The sequence below is a fragment of the Clinocottus analis genome, unplaced genomic scaffold, assembly GCF_023055335.1.
Source record: "Clinocottus analis isolate CAN_PGR_092001 unplaced genomic scaffold, fCliAna1.0.p SCAF_16, whole genome shotgun sequence".
In the NCBI taxonomy this organism is placed as follows: domain Eukaryota; kingdom Metazoa; phylum Chordata; class Actinopteri; order Perciformes; family Cottidae; genus Clinocottus; species Clinocottus analis.
In genome coordinates this window covers 7944932-7962148 of record NW_027175887.1, presented here as the reverse complement: position 1 = coordinate 7962148, position 17217 = coordinate 7944932, and the positions used below count along the sequence as shown (strand labels likewise).

Sequence of the window (17217 nt, the reverse complement as noted above, 5' to 3'; positions counted from 1 at the left end):
ATATCATCTTAGTTTCATGCACCTTTTCTGTTTTGACACAGGGGGGCAGTGTCCTCCCAGTGTGGGTGAAAAACCTGCCAGACACAATAGAGGGCAATAAACTGCTTATTTTTAATGTCACGTTTCCTCTTTCTAAATCAGCTTTTTTTCAACCATAGGCCATATGTTTCAGTTTTGAGTAAAATGGCATATAAAGTGAGGCAACATTTTCTGACGTCTAGATGGAATTGTGGTTGACTGTTACTGTTCTCATCTTCATTTGTCTTTGTCCTTTCCAAAATACTTCACCAGAATCATGCGGTTTGGGCATATACACGTTTGCACAACAATATATTCCTGTTTTCCATGTGGAGAGGGAGAGATTAATGTCTTACTCTGTATCAACTGCGCCCTTTAAAAGTCTCCGTCTAACCTTGAACACAAATGCAAAAGATCATCCTTGTCTGAGTTATCAATAGGCTGCATCATCGCTCATCTTCCCCTCATCATCTCCCGCACCTTCTCCCTCCCTCCTTCCTTGTCTGTCCATCTCCTCCCTCTGCGCCTTTTTACGCACAAGTCAGAGCGCACACACGACTGGCGGAGAAAACGGGAGAGACAATAGACAATAGTTTGGGTCATCATGGTATTTGGATTTGTACCGTATAGGTAACATGCGCGCCGGACTGTGAGAGACAGGTGAACGATCTATGAACGCGTCTGTCCATTCACTGGCCGAAAGTTTCTCCAGGTTTTAATGTTGCCAACCGAGATTTTAGGAGGAGTGTGTTTCACCTCAAGGTAGGATTCCGTAACTCACGAACAGGTTGTCAGTGAAGACGAACTTGTGATTTCCAAATAATGTTGCTGCTTGAAATGATGTCTGTCTCTGATTCCTACAGCGACGCCGGCGGAGATCCAACATTGTTTTGTGTTTGTGTGTGTGTGTGTGTGTGTGTGTGTGTGTGTGTGTGTGTGTGTGTGTGTGTGTGTGTGTGTGTGTGTGTGTGTGTGTGTGTGTTTTAAATGCTCAGGTTAAAAGAGAAAATACAATGAAGTGAAAGTGACTTTTTTTATCTGATACATTATGATCTATGGATTTGGTTTTGTAATCCAAACAAACAGAAGAGAACCGATTGTATTACCGGTTGGGTTTCATTTGGTGATTCAGCTTTTGAGATTGTCTGATGCTTATCGTGGATAATATGTAATTATGGCATTCGTTCACAGCTGTTTTATGCGCAATCACAGCCAGTTGTTGAACCAACACAGACTCTCTGTCTTTTTTTCTTTTCGTAGCACAATGTAGTCCTGCAATTTCAACGGCTTTTTAAACTTAAGTTTCACAACTAACACATTTCCTCTGCTCGAGAAAATCTTACTACTTTGAATGTTAATCTTTCTAGTGCGCTTCGACATCAACTTTATGGACCGATTTATTGATCCTACTGGTCCTCATGTCATATAGCAATTATGTTTCCTTTAATTAAAGCTCCAGGTGACCTGCAGCAAAGTTAATGACGGTTTTTTTTTACAACATTTTTATTTAGGTAATCATTATCAGAGTGTCAGGCTGTTAATCTCAGCATGTAATTATTGATGCATTACACAGATATGTCAGTAATGTATTCAAGTCGCAATTAGGCAAAAACATCAAATCAGATTAGCTATATTTACATAATTGTTTTGTTTTATTTCATTTCTTAATTTTGTGTTGCAATGGGACAAATGCCTGATATTCAATAGCCTATTGTGTATTCAGTGGATTTTACAGGCTAAATGTCTAAGCCTTCAAAAAGTAATCGTATATGAACATTTTGAATCCTTACAACGTTTTTTCATGAAACATAATTTAATATCCAATTGTAACATATACTATAAATATTATGACATACGTATTCATTTAAAGAGCCTAATAAAATAAACACAACAGTCTGATAAGGCCTCTGCAAACAATCTACATTAAAGTAGGCCTAGAGAAATGAAAGACGTTTTATTTTCTCTCTGACGTGTCCACATTCAAACACGTTATGAAAGAAAATGCCGTCGTAGTCTTTTTAAATGCTTATTCTGTAATACTTCATATTGTCACATTAATGACACATTAAGAATTAGAATAACAAACTGAAACAAATAATCAAATTGTTGACCGTAATTTTAGAGAAAATTTTAAATTCATACAAATTCTCAAAACAATCAACAAAAATGTTAAAAATCTTACGAGGATTATTACAAATAAAAGAGATATAGAAATACATATGTAAGAACGTCGAGGATACTGTGCTTTGGTATTTTCTCAATTGTATTGTCTTTTTAAACTTGTTGATTTTTATTTATTCATAGTAAAATGGACTGTGTTGATTTCAAAAGGATGACGGTCGCTTTTACATAATCAGATGATTAGATGTAGGATCCCGATGTGTAACATAATATCAACCACAAATTAAACTTCCGTAATCCTTTTATTTTTATGTATGTTATAAATCAGGTATATATAAATATCTCAAATCATTGATTAAGTGTGTATTTGCTAATTCGGTCCAATTTGGGATCTATATTGTGAGTTTAAATATTTCATATTCATATTTTCTAAGTCGGCGGGCTTACATTTTGCCTCAATATTTCGCTTATTTTTTAACGGATTTATTGCAATATAGTTCTGCTGATATAGAAATAGTGCTTTTTGTATTTCTGCAGCGATCACACTGAGGGAAGGAGAGAAGGGATGAAAACAGAGGACAGCCCGCAGCCCTGTCAGCAGCAGCCTCCATCCTCAACGCCTTTTGGTGAGTTAACATGCTGCATAAGGCCCAAACGAAATAAACTCACAGTAAAACATTGCATATGATCACCTTGTACAAATATTATCAGGATATTAAGAATCGTCAAAAACGTACAATTTATGAATATTATGAAGAAATCCCTCATCATCAAGCTCGCTGTAACCTCGCTATTGAGTATTGACATACGATAAATCCCTATAGGATATGTGTGTTTGGATAAAATATAAAGGAAGTATGATAAAATCACTATTAACACACACACACACACACACACACACACACACACACACACACACACACACACACACACACACACACACACACACACACACACACTGTACTAGAAGTAGTATATCGTAGAACATTTTATTTTTCAACTTTATGAAAAAAAAGAAAAATGTCAACAAATTAATACAACAAACAACTTTAATAAGCTACAAAAAATATATATTTAGGGATACATAAAAGTAATGCTCTACGGACGTTTTAAAGTAAAGTCAATCATACAGCCAATCATAGTGTCTGAGGGTGCAAATGATGCATTCACGTGTGTGTTCTTATTGTAAAAATAAATAAATACCGGTGTTACAGCATGCTTTTGCAGCATTTTACAGATGGCCACGTGGGACATCGTTGGAATCATGACCCATGTCATTGTAATTTTCGGCCGATATGCTCCCTCCAGGTCAGGAGTACAGGGGAGGGGGAGAGGTGTGCGCGGGCTGCGAGTCTCCCATCGCCGACCGCTTCCTTCTGCGCGTGAACGAGCGCTCCTGGCACGAGACCTGCGTCAAGTGCGCAGTGTGTTTGAGCGCGCTCACCGGAACCTGTTACTGCAGGGACCGCCTGCTCTACTGCAAGCACGATTATGAAAAGTAAGGACGCACACACACACACACACACACACACACACACACACACACGCACACACACACGCACACACACACGCACACACACACGCGCACACGCGCGTACAGACACATTGAGGTAGGGTTCAGATTTTGCTCCATTGACAGCGAATGAAGTGCTCAAAAAGCTAATCATTGACATGCTAATGGAGTTAGCCTATTAAAACACAAATGAACCAAACACACTTATTCATTCAAACTGAATTAGCCATTCAAGTAAAATGTACTTACAAAAGCCTAAATCCAGAGAAAGACACGTTTGAGAAACGTCATATGGGACTTTCTTCAGGTTGAACAGATGTTCTTTACGAGTCAGCATTTGGCAGTTACTGAGCAAATTAATGTAATGTGAAGAAATGTTAAGTGTTTATACTTTTACAAATGACTATAGTCTGTTGTTTTATTGCACACGTCTGATCAAATAGACAAAAAACACCAATGCATCTTCAACTTGTAGCTGAAATTATGAATTATGGCTTCATGAGTGTTCTGCTGATGATTGTTTAGTAAAACTTTCAGATCATTTTAAGATAATGACAATAAGCCCCTGTCACATAAACTTTGTTTGGACCCACATTCTTTTAGTAAAGAACCCCAAAGATCATGCCTAAGTGTCGAATTGATGGACATTTTTGTGATTCTCCATTTTCATCACAAGACATATAATGTGGGTGAAAGTGTGACGGATATGTAAACGTTCTGTAACAGGTTGATATAAATATATGATATTGCTAGACAACGTGTAAAATGTTTCATCCATCTGTGAGGCCTCTTAAGGGGATTTGAGGGACTATTAATGTTTCAAATGATTAACTGGAGATTCTTGGCGGATTTTGTAAAGTTCTTATGATACATGAGCCATACCGTTTGTAGTAATTCATTTGTTTTGCAGATCAGTTTGTGCCATATAATTATGGATCTGGATTTATAGAACAATTCTCATTGTGTTTATGTCCTCCATCTCCTTTGAGTGAACAGCACTTAATTCTGCTATTTCATACTCCAAGCAGTAATGCAATGTTCAACAATAAAACATATGTAATATTTGTTTTATACAATTTAAAATCTATTTTTTTGTTTGATGATTCAACTTTTGAGGCTGTGTGTGTGTGTGTGTGTGTGTGTGTGTTTTCGTCGTTTGGTGTGTGCCGCGGTCAGTGGGTGTGCCTGCAGTGGGAGCTCCAGGGAGAGACAGCTGAAGGACGAGCCTGAAGCTTGTTATCATTGTTTTGAAAAGTGTCAGACGGCATCCAGCGGCACAGACTCTCCCACTGTACCTGACATCTGGAGGATAGAGAGAGAGAGAGAGAGAGAGAGAGAGAGAGAGAGAGAGAGAGAGAGAGAGAGAGAGAGAGAAAGATGGGGTGACTGGCTGATGAAAGTCCCATTGTGTGCCGTTTATCTTGAAAAATGAATGAGAAACGTGGAAGTAATAGCTTATCATAAATGTTTTAAATTTTCATATTCAGTGATGATACATATAGCAGCCATTCACTCAATATAGTGTTAATTTAGTCCCCTATACATTGCATGTGGATAGTTGCCTTGTTGTGTGAGTCGGTGCCAGACTTGGCACACAACACAGTCTTTGACCTTCAACGGATCAGCAACAATGTCTCCTTGTTTTCCCTGCAGTCTGTCCATTAGCGCCATACACTCCTAGCCCTCCAACTGGAGCAGGTGTGCATTGTAACAGTTAATACATGTCCAAGAATCCGGACTGTGCATACAAACTAAAGGGGAAGTCATGCAATTATAAAGAGATGCTGCTTGAAGTTTGGTTGCATTTTAGTACCAGCTGGTGGAAAAAGGCAAAGGAAGGTCAACTGCGTGATTTAAAGACACATTTATTGTCACGTATACGTTTAAAGAATCTGTACATGCATGGTGAGATGACATCTTGCAGGCTTTTCTTGCTCATACTGGGCTATTTTCCACCTCACCCTCATGCAGTATCTCTGGCTTGTCCAAATATTTTTTAATTTATCCTTTGCTTTCATTACATCACCCGCCCAGCACACAGGCAGAACTCTTCTCCCCGACTCTGCATCAACTTAAGCTAAAAGCCACACTGTGCATTTTCTCGCATGTGCTTGTTTTCTATAGTTAGTTTTCCTCAAAAGAAAATGGTGAAACAGAAATGAATACAAAATGTGCTTTCGGGAAAATATCTATATATTTAAAAAAACATAACTAATCTATTTGGCTGAGGCTGAACAAATAAACACATGTCGATGTCTATCAATTAAAATGAGAAGACAAATCTAATTTTGAAATGTGGCCCATCCCCCACCGTGATTCATCTGGACGAAACTGCCTTCGAGGCAAAAGTTCATTCAACATTTGCATGTTTAATGTTTTCAAAGGACATTTTGCTTCAAAATTATTCTAAATTTATTGACTTCCATGCTCAACATGAGGTTTTAACATCACATTCAAATGTTCAGAGTGAAACACATTTTAAACAAATTATTGAAGCACAAATATAGAATAATAGTTCAGCTGTGAGTCAAATTCAAGTTCAGTCCCTGAAAACATCTTGTGATAAATTAGTGCTAACTCTACTGCTACTTGTTATCTATGTAATGAAGCAGGAGGTATGCCTTCAGTTTCGAGATTCCCTAGTCTCAATCTGTTATGATAATGAGGGGATTAAGACACAATAAACTGAAGTGCATTTTGTGGATTTTTCTCGTGGATTTACTTTTGTTTTTAAACCTGAAGAAATTCTCTGGAACTCCATCCTGTCAAGGACCAGATGTTCAGCATGATGCTTTAAAATAATTTTGTGGCTAAATTCCCATCAGGATGTTTTTATGCGTGTGTGCAATGCATTATTTCTACTGGCAAAATGGGGGGAATAATACAAATTTGGATGGAAAACATTTACTACATCGGAAACCCGCAAGTCTAAGTATGCCATTTTTCTAAGGACCTAAATGAGCAATGGTAGAAATGTATTTAATTCTGCTTATGATAAAGTAAAATCACATTTATTTTGAATAAAAAGTATAAAATGATTCAATATCATTCTGGATGAAAATAGGACAACGACACCACCTGATTAGACAGACATGCATGAATATTGGCTCGTCTGTATTTTACACACACTTTGTCACAGTCTTTGTCTTTTCCACACCGGCTCGACATCATGGTTCCTTGTCTTGCAGAGAAGTGTAAGGCCAGTGTTCCCTGGTCAAAAGTGCTGCGCCCAGACAGAATGGAGGATATAGTCTGGCTGTGCGGAGCCCAAGAGCTCCCTTGTAAGCCCCATAAAGGCAGCTTCAGCTCTGTGAAAAACAGGTCACCAGGGTGGATATTTACTAAACCTGGGGTTTAATACCTCACTCTGTGGGGAGGAGGGCACTGAGACTACATCTAGGTCTACGAACCCTGCCTTTGCAGACACACTGAGGGAGACCCCGTCGCCACAGTTATGGAATCTCCCTGTGCTGACCCGGTATCTATGTGAGTCTAACGCTGACGGCCCGACAGAGTCTCCTCTCAAGTTACTGCGTCTTTATGTGGGTGAACTTCTGAGACTCGTGGCTTTGAAACTCAGCGATTTAAGGATAGAAAAAGCATCTTCTATCCCCGTTCTCCCCTCCAAACCCCCATCCCAGCCACCGTTTCGCTCCCTGTCTCTCTTTCCGTTACCTCGTTCATCACTGTCTGCTTTGTAATATTATTTCTCTATTCCAAACCTCATTTCCTTCTTGTTGAGATTGATGGCAGCGATGACACCAAACAGTTTATCTCCCCGTTTATCCCTTGTTTTCTCTTAATCGCCTCCCCTCCCTCAGCGCCTCTTTGTGTCTCGGGAAGGAATGGGGAGGAGGTGGTGAGGAGGCTGATTGGGTACACTGCTAATTACCCAGTATTCTGGGGCTGTCCTGTGATGACAGGCTTGACAGTAGACTGCAGGGAAATACTATTAGAGAGAATTATGCAATGACACGTCAGAAGAACAACAAGCCTGTATCCCCATCAGCTACAACCTCAACTCTGGTTAATGAGTCAATGCCACATGAATGAGTTACTTTTAAAATATGGTAACTAACACCGCTGGAAGGTCAGTTCAACAAAATGAAAAAATAAATAAAACTCATAGTTGTATCAGACAACAAAGTTACTATTAGTGTAACCATGTTTTAAGAGGATACAAGTTTTTTGTGTAGTGTCCACAGCTATGTTTTTGAAAAGTAAAAGTTATGGGTAAAACTGCTGTGTTTTGGCTGGCAAAAGACATTTCATAAATTCTCAAAACCTTAGATAATCAAACCCAAACTATCGACAGTGTTAGAAATCATTTGAGGCAAGTGTTCTTCAAGTGGAAGGAAAGTCTGTGACTGACAGGACTGAATTGTTTGTGTAAACCCCAACGAGAAGCTACACATGATACACGCATGCATGTGGTTCTGAAATGTTCCAACACTTCCCACCCAGGAGCCTTACACAGGCCAAAGCTGCAGCTCAACAGTTGATGATTGGAGGAGTGCCAGAAGAAGGAAAGTCGTGATGGGGGACTTGTTGTGTTTTGATGTTTGTGCCATTGCAGGACAAGAATATGTTATAGTATGAATTAAAGAACATCAGGGAGAAATCTTGATGATGGAAAAAGGGTTCGATACGGGATAAAGAAAGTAAAGACAAGGTTTCTAAGATTTTTAAGAAGGAACGCAGCATCCGATTTTTGTCTGGGTGCATGTGTGTGAGGTGGGGGTGATATTGCCACTGTTTTTGCATAATGTGAGATGAGACCCCATCATCTTTCCTCCCCCACAACAATTTCATAACAGACAGCTAATAAATGTTTCATGGCAGAACAAGCTGCTCGCCTTGGCTTTATTAAATCTGAGATAATAAAAGCAGAGAGGGAGAGGAGAAAGAGAGAGAGAGAATAGGGGGTCGCACCAGAGAGGGAGAGATAGGGAGATCGGTGTAGACTTTTCTCAAATCGAGCGGCTGTATCTCCTGTTTCTGGGGCAACGGGTCCCGCTGTCCCCCGCCGCCCCCTCCCCGCTGCTTCCCACTCCGCCAGAGACAGACAGGAAATGAGAAACGGGCAGACAGGATATTGCGTTCTGGTGGCCTGGGGATTAACTGTTTTATCTAAACTAACACACACACACACACTCACGCACACAAACACACATCTATCCTCACACATAGCATTCATTCTTGGTAGCATCAGGTGTAGCTCACACACACCCAGAGACACATATCATGCAGAGTCACGCAGGTTTTTAGCTGTGACTTTCCACAGGTACATTATATTAGGTCTTGAATATTACAGGCGTCAGCACTGCTCTCATGTAGAGCTTGTCTTATTACCAGTGTGAATGGTTTACCGTGAGAGTCATGACATGTAACAGTGTAACAGTGAGATTGGCTGAGAGTTTCTTCAGAGTGCCTCTAAAGATGTCTTCGTACTCCGTAGACCCTCATGGCCATTAGATAACAACTATTACATAGCTTTTACAAATTTTGAAGAGTGTTTATTGAAGTAGAGGACTCCTTATGATGTTACTTTATTGATGCATGGAGGGATAGGGTGCACACATGACAGCATCTGTCAGTGTTTTATTGATGTTTGTATCCATGCACCTTATCTGTGTTTACACAAACTGTGCATATTTGTGTTTATGTGTGCATGTGACCGTATAAATACCAATGTATGTGTGTGTGTGTGTGTGTGTGTGTGTGTGCGTGTGTATGTGTGTGTGTACGTGTATGTGTGTCAGTACTGCATATATGTGTATATATATATATATATATATATATATATATATATATATATATATATATATATATATATATATACATGTGTGTACTTGTGTGAGTGAGTGTGAGTGAGTGGTGGCAGGGGTAGCGAGTATCGTGGGGAATGCTGGGAGATTTTAATAACACAGAAGCAGTGCAGGGAGATTTAATAAAAGGAGATGATGTGATTACTGAACCCTGGCTCTGAGCCATTTTGCTTCACAGAGCAATATCCGCCGAAAGTGCACACACATACGCATACACACACACACACACACCCTTACACACACGTTGAATAAATGGATACTAAACAGAATACAACTTAAAAGTAAGATTGTTGCATAGAATTTGTCCTCTCTACATCCCTCATTTGAAATCTTGGATGTACTTTCATTTTTAAGGCAATGTATAAACACCCATTTGTGTGACACATGGTCATTCTAAACACGTAGCGTATGTTAGAATCACAAGCTGGGACTTGAAAACCTTGTGTAAGGACTGAAATGCATCTTAAACTACGGGTTATAGGAATCAAAAAGAGAGAGAATGGTAGCTCTTTTGGAGAAGCCGTAGGTTCCTCTGGGCTCGCTAACATACAACTGATCCAAACCTAGTCCGATACGCCAAAGCTAGAGTTAGTATAAGCAAACCTGTACCTATATACATATTCATCAGTTATGAAAGCAAGCACAACAACTGTAATCGCTCTAAGACACATACATATTTATGGAATGATTGTGTTGCGGTCCACACAATGTCGTGCTTGTCAGAGCTCACAGGCAAAACAATGCCACATGACACAGCTTAGGGAGATGATGAAGATTCTGTTATTCTGTTTGTATGCCTAGGATCTACAATAAAGCAAGAAGGAAAGGGCTGATTATAACTACCCAATATACTCACAGCACATCACCTTTTTCTGACTCTCTGTATCTGATCTCATAATCAGTAAACTTGTAATTAGTTGTGCCCCCTAACCCCCTTAGAAATCCATGGCGCTAAACATAAAGGTGCCCGCAGCCAAAGTTCTTGAGGTTTTGTACATCACAAGCTCATAAGCAGACTGCACTTACACTTCTCTTCTTTTTCATTCTGTACATATCATGAATATTACACACATCACTTCATTAAAGGGAAGCCCGCTAAATCCAAAGCAAAGTCCTCTTCCAAATATCTTTTCTGATAGATTTGTTCACAGCTGGTCTTAACTCTATACCTCAGCTGTTTAAATTCAAATTTCCATTTCCACTTTTTTGGGAGCGGATATTGAAATGCAAGAAGAAAAAACTAATTTTCATGCAAATATTCTTTTTTTCTACAGATTCCTATCACACAATATGTATGACTGCTATATTAGTGATATTCACAATTATAAAATCATGTTTATATTGTAGTTCCATAGCGTAATAAAACGGGGTAAATGGGTATTTTTCCTTGTATGTATTTTGCTGGAAACACATACTATACACATGCTTATAGTATGGGCCAAAAGAAATAGCTCCATTTTAACTAGATGGTAATACATTTTTACCATCTATGAGACCTCGAAATAGAAGGTTTAGTGTATGTTAAAAAAAAAAACATTCTCATACACACACTTATTCACAAAATGACGCTCAAAACATGAAAACCTAAATGTACCTAATTCATGGGCCTGTTTAATCATCACGTGGTGATAGTGATTTATTGGAAGCTACACCCTGGACAGGGCCAGTGTGAATGATACTTCTATTAGAGGGATTAGACTGATCTGCTTACAGACCCCCCTCTGTGGCAGTTGCCCCAAGTTGCCTTCATTTGCCATGTCGAGTAAATTCCTGCCGTGCTGTGTACACCCCGATTAGGGAGTGTGGGACTTATCCACCAACATCATCAGTCTTATGTCAAGCAATCCTGTAACAATTCAGCTCACTTGTATTTTGTTCACAGTGAAAGGAAGCGTTGAAGTGTCGGTTTGAAAGAAGAGTGAGGCTACTGCCCGATGGTGATAGCTCTTCATTGTAGAACATATTAGATGCCAAATAATAAGGTTGTTTTTTTTCGCAGATAATTTAGAAGCAGTTCTTTAAAATGCAATGCACTGCCTCTATAAGAAGATAGTTAGAGCAACCTTAAATTAAACACTATAGCCGTAATGGTCTGTTTAGGGACACTCGTGTTTGTGTCATGATGTTGAACTAGCGACACTGTCATTTGGGGAATTTGGGGAGCGTTTGGCAGATGGATTGAGAGAGATTAGCCGTAGCAGCTGCGTTTGGGACAGAATCACAGATTAGGAGCTCTAATGTGCAGACCTGGCTCCTTCTTTACACTCCAGATTTGGGCAGCAACACCTTCCTATCACTCAGTCAGGGACCGTCAACACTTCTGCCTTTGTCCCTTCCTCCCCCTGTTCACTCCCTTCTCATCCTCCCTTGCCTTCAGATTTGTGTTTTGTTCTTGGTGCTATTTCTGTATCAGCTAACCTTTCTTTTTCTTACACCTCTGCTCTGACTACCTGGTAACTCTTGCTGTTCAAAAAGATATTCTGGTGATCAAACATATCTGTACTATTTCCTGATTGCAGGTTGCATCATGAGCATGATCATGGGTGATGGTATGGTGATGGGTTACAAGTCCATGTCAGACTAAGTAGACTGATACTGGATGTGTGGGTGGGTGCAAATGTCTACGTGCATGCCTGTGCGTGCGTGTGCATGCATGCATGTGTGTGTGAGTGTCTGTGTTTGTGTGTGTAAGTGTGTTTTAGTGTGCATAAGTGAGAGGAGAGAGATTAACCCCATGCTATCCCCAATCCCTGGTTATGAGTTTACAGCGTCTGTCTGGCCATTGCACTGTTTAAACAACAATCTAATTAATCCTGTCTTTATTAGTTTCAGTGAACTGGGGAGGCAGGCTGGGAGGGCGTGAGGGAGAACTGGGAATGCTGGCAGAAAAAACTGTGGAGGGAGGGGGAGGAAACCAAGTGCATGCGAGAGCAGGGATTTGAAAGGAATTTAATGGCATGAGACTTAGACCCTGTGAATGGAAATAGGGATATGAAGAGATGGTGAGGCAGGACAGAAAATTGAAGGGTTATAACATTCACAGGAGGAGCGACAGAGGGACAAAAGAAGGAAAGTGGTCATAAGGGAAAGCAATGGACCTGAGAAAGACTGTGTTTTAAGCTTAATAAGTACTTTAGGATTGTGGGTGGGATATGGACAGACTGGAGTTTACCTCATCAAACAGATCTCCACTTTTAAGGATTTAAAAGGTAAAGACTCAACAGGCAACTGTTATCAGAAGCTAACTACTGCCACCTACTGTAATGAGGGAGAAAAGAAAATACAATATTCAGATGCCGACTACTGTAATTCCTCTCAGCAGATGTTCACCTTGCTGATCTGTGAATTGGGGAATGCTTATAGGTCCTTTAATTAAGAGACTGTGCTTGTCTCCAGAACCATTTAAACTCAGGGTAACTGTGTTGGAGCACCTTGACTGTGCCCCTATCTTTAATTACCTAACCTTTCGTTTTCTGCAATCCTTAACTCCCATGAAGCCATATTTTACAGTTTATGTAAGTATCATTAATATACAAGCCCATGTGTCTTTCTTTCTGTGCACCTCCAGGCTGTTTGTAAGGAAGTGCAGCGCATGCCTGCAGGTGATTGGACGTTCAGAGCTGATAATGCGTGTGCTAGGCCAGGTGTACCACCTGGGCTGCTTTACCTGCTGTGAGTGTGAACGCCGGCTGCAAAGAGGTGATGAGTTTGTACTGAAAGAAGGCCAGCTGCTCTGCCGTATGGACTATGAGAAGGAAAGAGAAATGTTGGCTGCTATTAGTCCCACACCAACTGATTCAGGTATAGTAAATTATAAGGTTGCTTTGCATCGATCATTCAAACAATCAATTCAAAGTGGGTTTTTCTACATAGGTCTTCATACCTTCAACATATTTTTCAGCCCAGCCAATCTCAATCACATTACTCCACGTCAGATTAGTGAGCATAAAAAAAACACAAACTGATAGATATAAAGTAATGTTACTACCTCTAGTTTGCTATGTCATTCTTAATTTTCAGGTAATGTACTACTGTTAGCAGTAGTGTCTTGTCTTCTGATCAGTGAGGATAGTCTGCAAAGGGGCTCACTGTTTTTTGGGGAGAAATTTGGCATTAAACACTCTACTAACACTCATCTCTTCTTTAGAGACTCAACATATACAGAACTGGAGACCAGTTTAAGAAACCCTCAGTCCCCTCAGTTTTGAATACTTTTTTTCATTAAGGAAGAATGAAAATGTACCTTATCCTGCAGGCTGATCTGAGTGTTTTGTTGTCTGCTTGTCTTGTTCAGTAAAAAGTGAGGATGAGGACGGTGGAGGAGGCTCTGGTGGGGGAAAAGGTGGTGATGACAGCAAGGAACACAAGCGTTCAAAACGCCCACGCACCATCTTGACCACACAACAGCGGCGCGCTTTTAAGGCGTCCTTTGAAGTGTCTGCTAAACCGTGCCGCAAGGTGGGTGGACATGCTTTGCTTATCAATGAAAATGTGTCCCAGAAAATAATCCTTTGACTTTATTGTTTTGAGGCATCTTTCTCAGTCTGCATATCACTAAATCCCGACTCGTGCTTGACACTGTGAAGTTTTTATTTAAAAAACAACAAAAACCTATTCTGCAGGTGAGAGAGACGCTGGCTGCTGAGACTGGGCTGACAGTGCGTGTAGTGCAGGTGTGGTTTCAAAACCAGAGAGCCAAGGTTAGACTTCATACATGTTCGGAGGACATGTTCTGTCTCACGGATCAACATAAAGGGAAAATTCATACAGTGATTTTGTGCCTCAGATGAAAAAGATAGCTCGCAGACAGCAGCAACAGCAGCAGCAGCAGCAGGAACAAGAGCAGCTGGGAGGGACCAGACGAGGATCAAGTAGAGGGGGCCGCCAGAGCAATGACGACAGTGAGGGTAAAAGCTTTAAGTGCCGCTGCAGCATGGAGAAGAATAGAAGAACAACATATGACATGGTATGACTAAAGGGATACTCATTTCTACACAGATGGCTCTAGTACCCATGGCATGGATGGGATGCTGGGGTATCCCTCTCTGCCACGTCAGCAGCTACTCGCTCTGGACCCCAACATCTACGGTGGAGAACCATTTCGACATGGGCTCACACCACCTCAGCTGAGCAACGAGCAGCTCCACTCCTATGGTAAGACAGGAGGTCAAAGCTGCAAATGAATAGGAACTGCCCCCTCAAAATGAAAATGTTGTCATTATTTTATTTCCCACAGTCCAAACTACAATTTAATGGCATGGGGCCATTCAGCATGTTAGTCTCAGTACTCACAGTACATGTCAGTCTTCTTACAAATCAATCACTTTAATGGAGTCTTATACGATATAGTCAAACAATTGCAGTGCCCATTTTCTTTCTTATCATATCCTTGGAAAATGTGCAGTGGGAGGTAGCGGGGCAGAAATGTAATATTTGGAGTCAAAAGTGTTGCAATAGCTAATAGGAGGATGTTTGAAGAAGGTTATTAATTATAGAGAATGTGAGGAAAAGGCTGAAATTAAACAGACACTGACTCACTCTTAGTTTTTGAGTTTAGAATAAAAAATATGTGCCTATTTTCGTTTTCTTTTCATACTCTTCTGTGCTCTCTGCTGGTAATTAAAGGCCGTTCCACTTCAGCTGTGCACACTCTTTTTCTCCACAGACTCAGAGACAGTGTTCCATGACCTGGACAGCGATGGAAGCCTTGGTCACCTTGGAGACTGCCTCTTGGCAACAGGGGACGGCAGTCTCCTGCCAGGGAGAGTGGGAAACCCCATTGACCGCCTCTACTCCATGCAGAACTCCTACTTCACCTCCTGACCCTTATAAACTCTCGCCCTTCCCTCTCCTGTTCCACCTTTCACCTCAGAGATGCAGCTAATGGAGTCTGTCCATCAACATGCCTGTGGGACCGCTCTCCATGAAACAGCCAACACCCGAACACACGTCTGCGCTTTTATCACAGGCTAAAATCATCACCAAGCCAAACATAGTCATCGTATCCCTTTGCAGCATTAGCTACATGTTCCAACCATCCCTTCTTGATAAGAATCACATGCTGGAAATACAAACACTGGAAATGTCCAAGATATGTAAAAAGACCTCAATTTCTCCTGTTGTATTTATGTAATGTTTAAGGAAACACGTTCCATGGCACTTTCCGACAAAAAAATGACAAACAAAAGACACCTATCAAACATATTTATGTGTATATCATGATTTACAGATTGGTTGTTGAAAGTTAATTCATCAATCAAGGTGTGTGCTTATGGAGTCTTGGCGGGCCTTATGAGCAGCTGAGAGTCTAAATTAGATTAGTATATCGCATAACTTCTTCTTTTTTTTTGACAGGACTAGTGGTTAGATATTGTGTGTGGAAGACTGCAGCGTATACAATACTGTATATGGATTGGAGTACAAATTTGCTCTCAGGTTAGTGTGTATGTTTATGTGACCTGAGCTATAACTCAGGATATTGAGCTGGATAGGAGTACAATTTAACTTGCCCAGTAACTTCAAGGACGCAGATTGCAAACAGGACGAAACTCTTCATGTAAAATGGTAATTCAAAACTACATTCTTAGTTTTTGATAACGCATGACAGGTTTAATATGGACCAATATAAATTTTAAAACCCCATCTTCTTTTTTTTGCATTTAGACAACGTTACAGGGTAATTTGAGGAGCCTTATGCGGAAACAGGGTTGTATAAGTGATAATTTATTTTTGCTTTGCCTTCTCTTTTATAATGTAATCACTGAGAAACAGTGCAGTAAAGGACAACCAATAGATCTATAATGCCCAAAAGTTAGAACACTGGGCACATGATGATGTGCTCTCAAATGTAAATGTGAGTATGACTGTGTTACAATTAATTGTTGTAGTCAATTTCTGTAATAACTTCTTTCTCAAACATCTCAAATTAGATGTTGTTAGGTAGATATTTTGTACCTTCTTCTGTGATAATCAACAAATATTTAAATTGTAGCATGATATTTATGTGTCACAAAGTAGGTCTAAAGAAATAGCCTCCATGCTGAAGTTGGAAAGCAAGTGCCGAAAGCACCAGGATCAGACTCACAATGTGGTGCAACATAAAATAGGATTAGGGTGATACTTGCTTAATTTAGGTGCCAGTGATCGGCTACAGCTTGTGACATTCTTTCATGACATTATATGTTTGACTCTGATCACTGACTCATGGTATTTTTACAGTGATATTTTTGTAAATGTAACTTATTTGTGCGGTATTAGGCGAGTTCCTATCTTACTTTTTTGTTCAGTGACTGCCAGGTGATGTGCTTTGAATGTAATGTTGCCGTATCTTCAATACAATCTGCGGTTTCATCTTTGAAGTGCAATTGCCTTATTGTCCTAAATATGATAAATGATGATGAACTGATTACTTTCTCGTCTGGTAAAAAGCAGATATTACACACGGAAAAAAATGAATCCGTTTCCCCTCCCCTTCAAAGCTTTAATAATTGAACCAGAAAGGGTCTGTTCTGCTTAGTGGTCACAGGGCTCATAACTCAATATCCTCCCTCTATATCTCTCAGTAGTCCCACTGATTAGAAGTGGACAACCTCCTGCTTCGCCTTTCTTCCCAGACTCCCTATTTCTCAGTCATTGAGTAGTCAGGAGGGTTTGTGTGGGAGCGGTACATTCCAGATTAATATTTGACTCTGACTCAGACCTGGAGAGGGCAAGGGTGGGAGGGACTGCCATTATCAA

The 17217-nt window shown here is 40.3% G+C and overlaps 1 protein-coding gene across 1 annotated transcript; it reads left to right on the top strand.

The window, feature by feature from the left end:
- The first annotated feature begins 576 nt into the window (after positions 1 to 576).
- Positions 577 to 17217, top strand: lmx1al (LIM homeobox transcription factor 1, alpha-like). Its single transcript, XM_068579353.1, has 9 exons — positions 577 to 780; positions 2677 to 2765; positions 3448 to 3637; positions 13049 to 13281; positions 13775 to 13938; positions 14103 to 14180; positions 14267 to 14387; positions 14479 to 14634; positions 15146 to 17217. The coding sequence occupies exons 1-9, from the start codon at positions 737 to 739 to the stop codon at positions 15301 to 15303; spliced, it is 1233 nt and encodes a 410-aa protein (XP_068435454.1). The 5' UTR covers positions 577 to 736; the 3' UTR covers positions 15304 to 17217.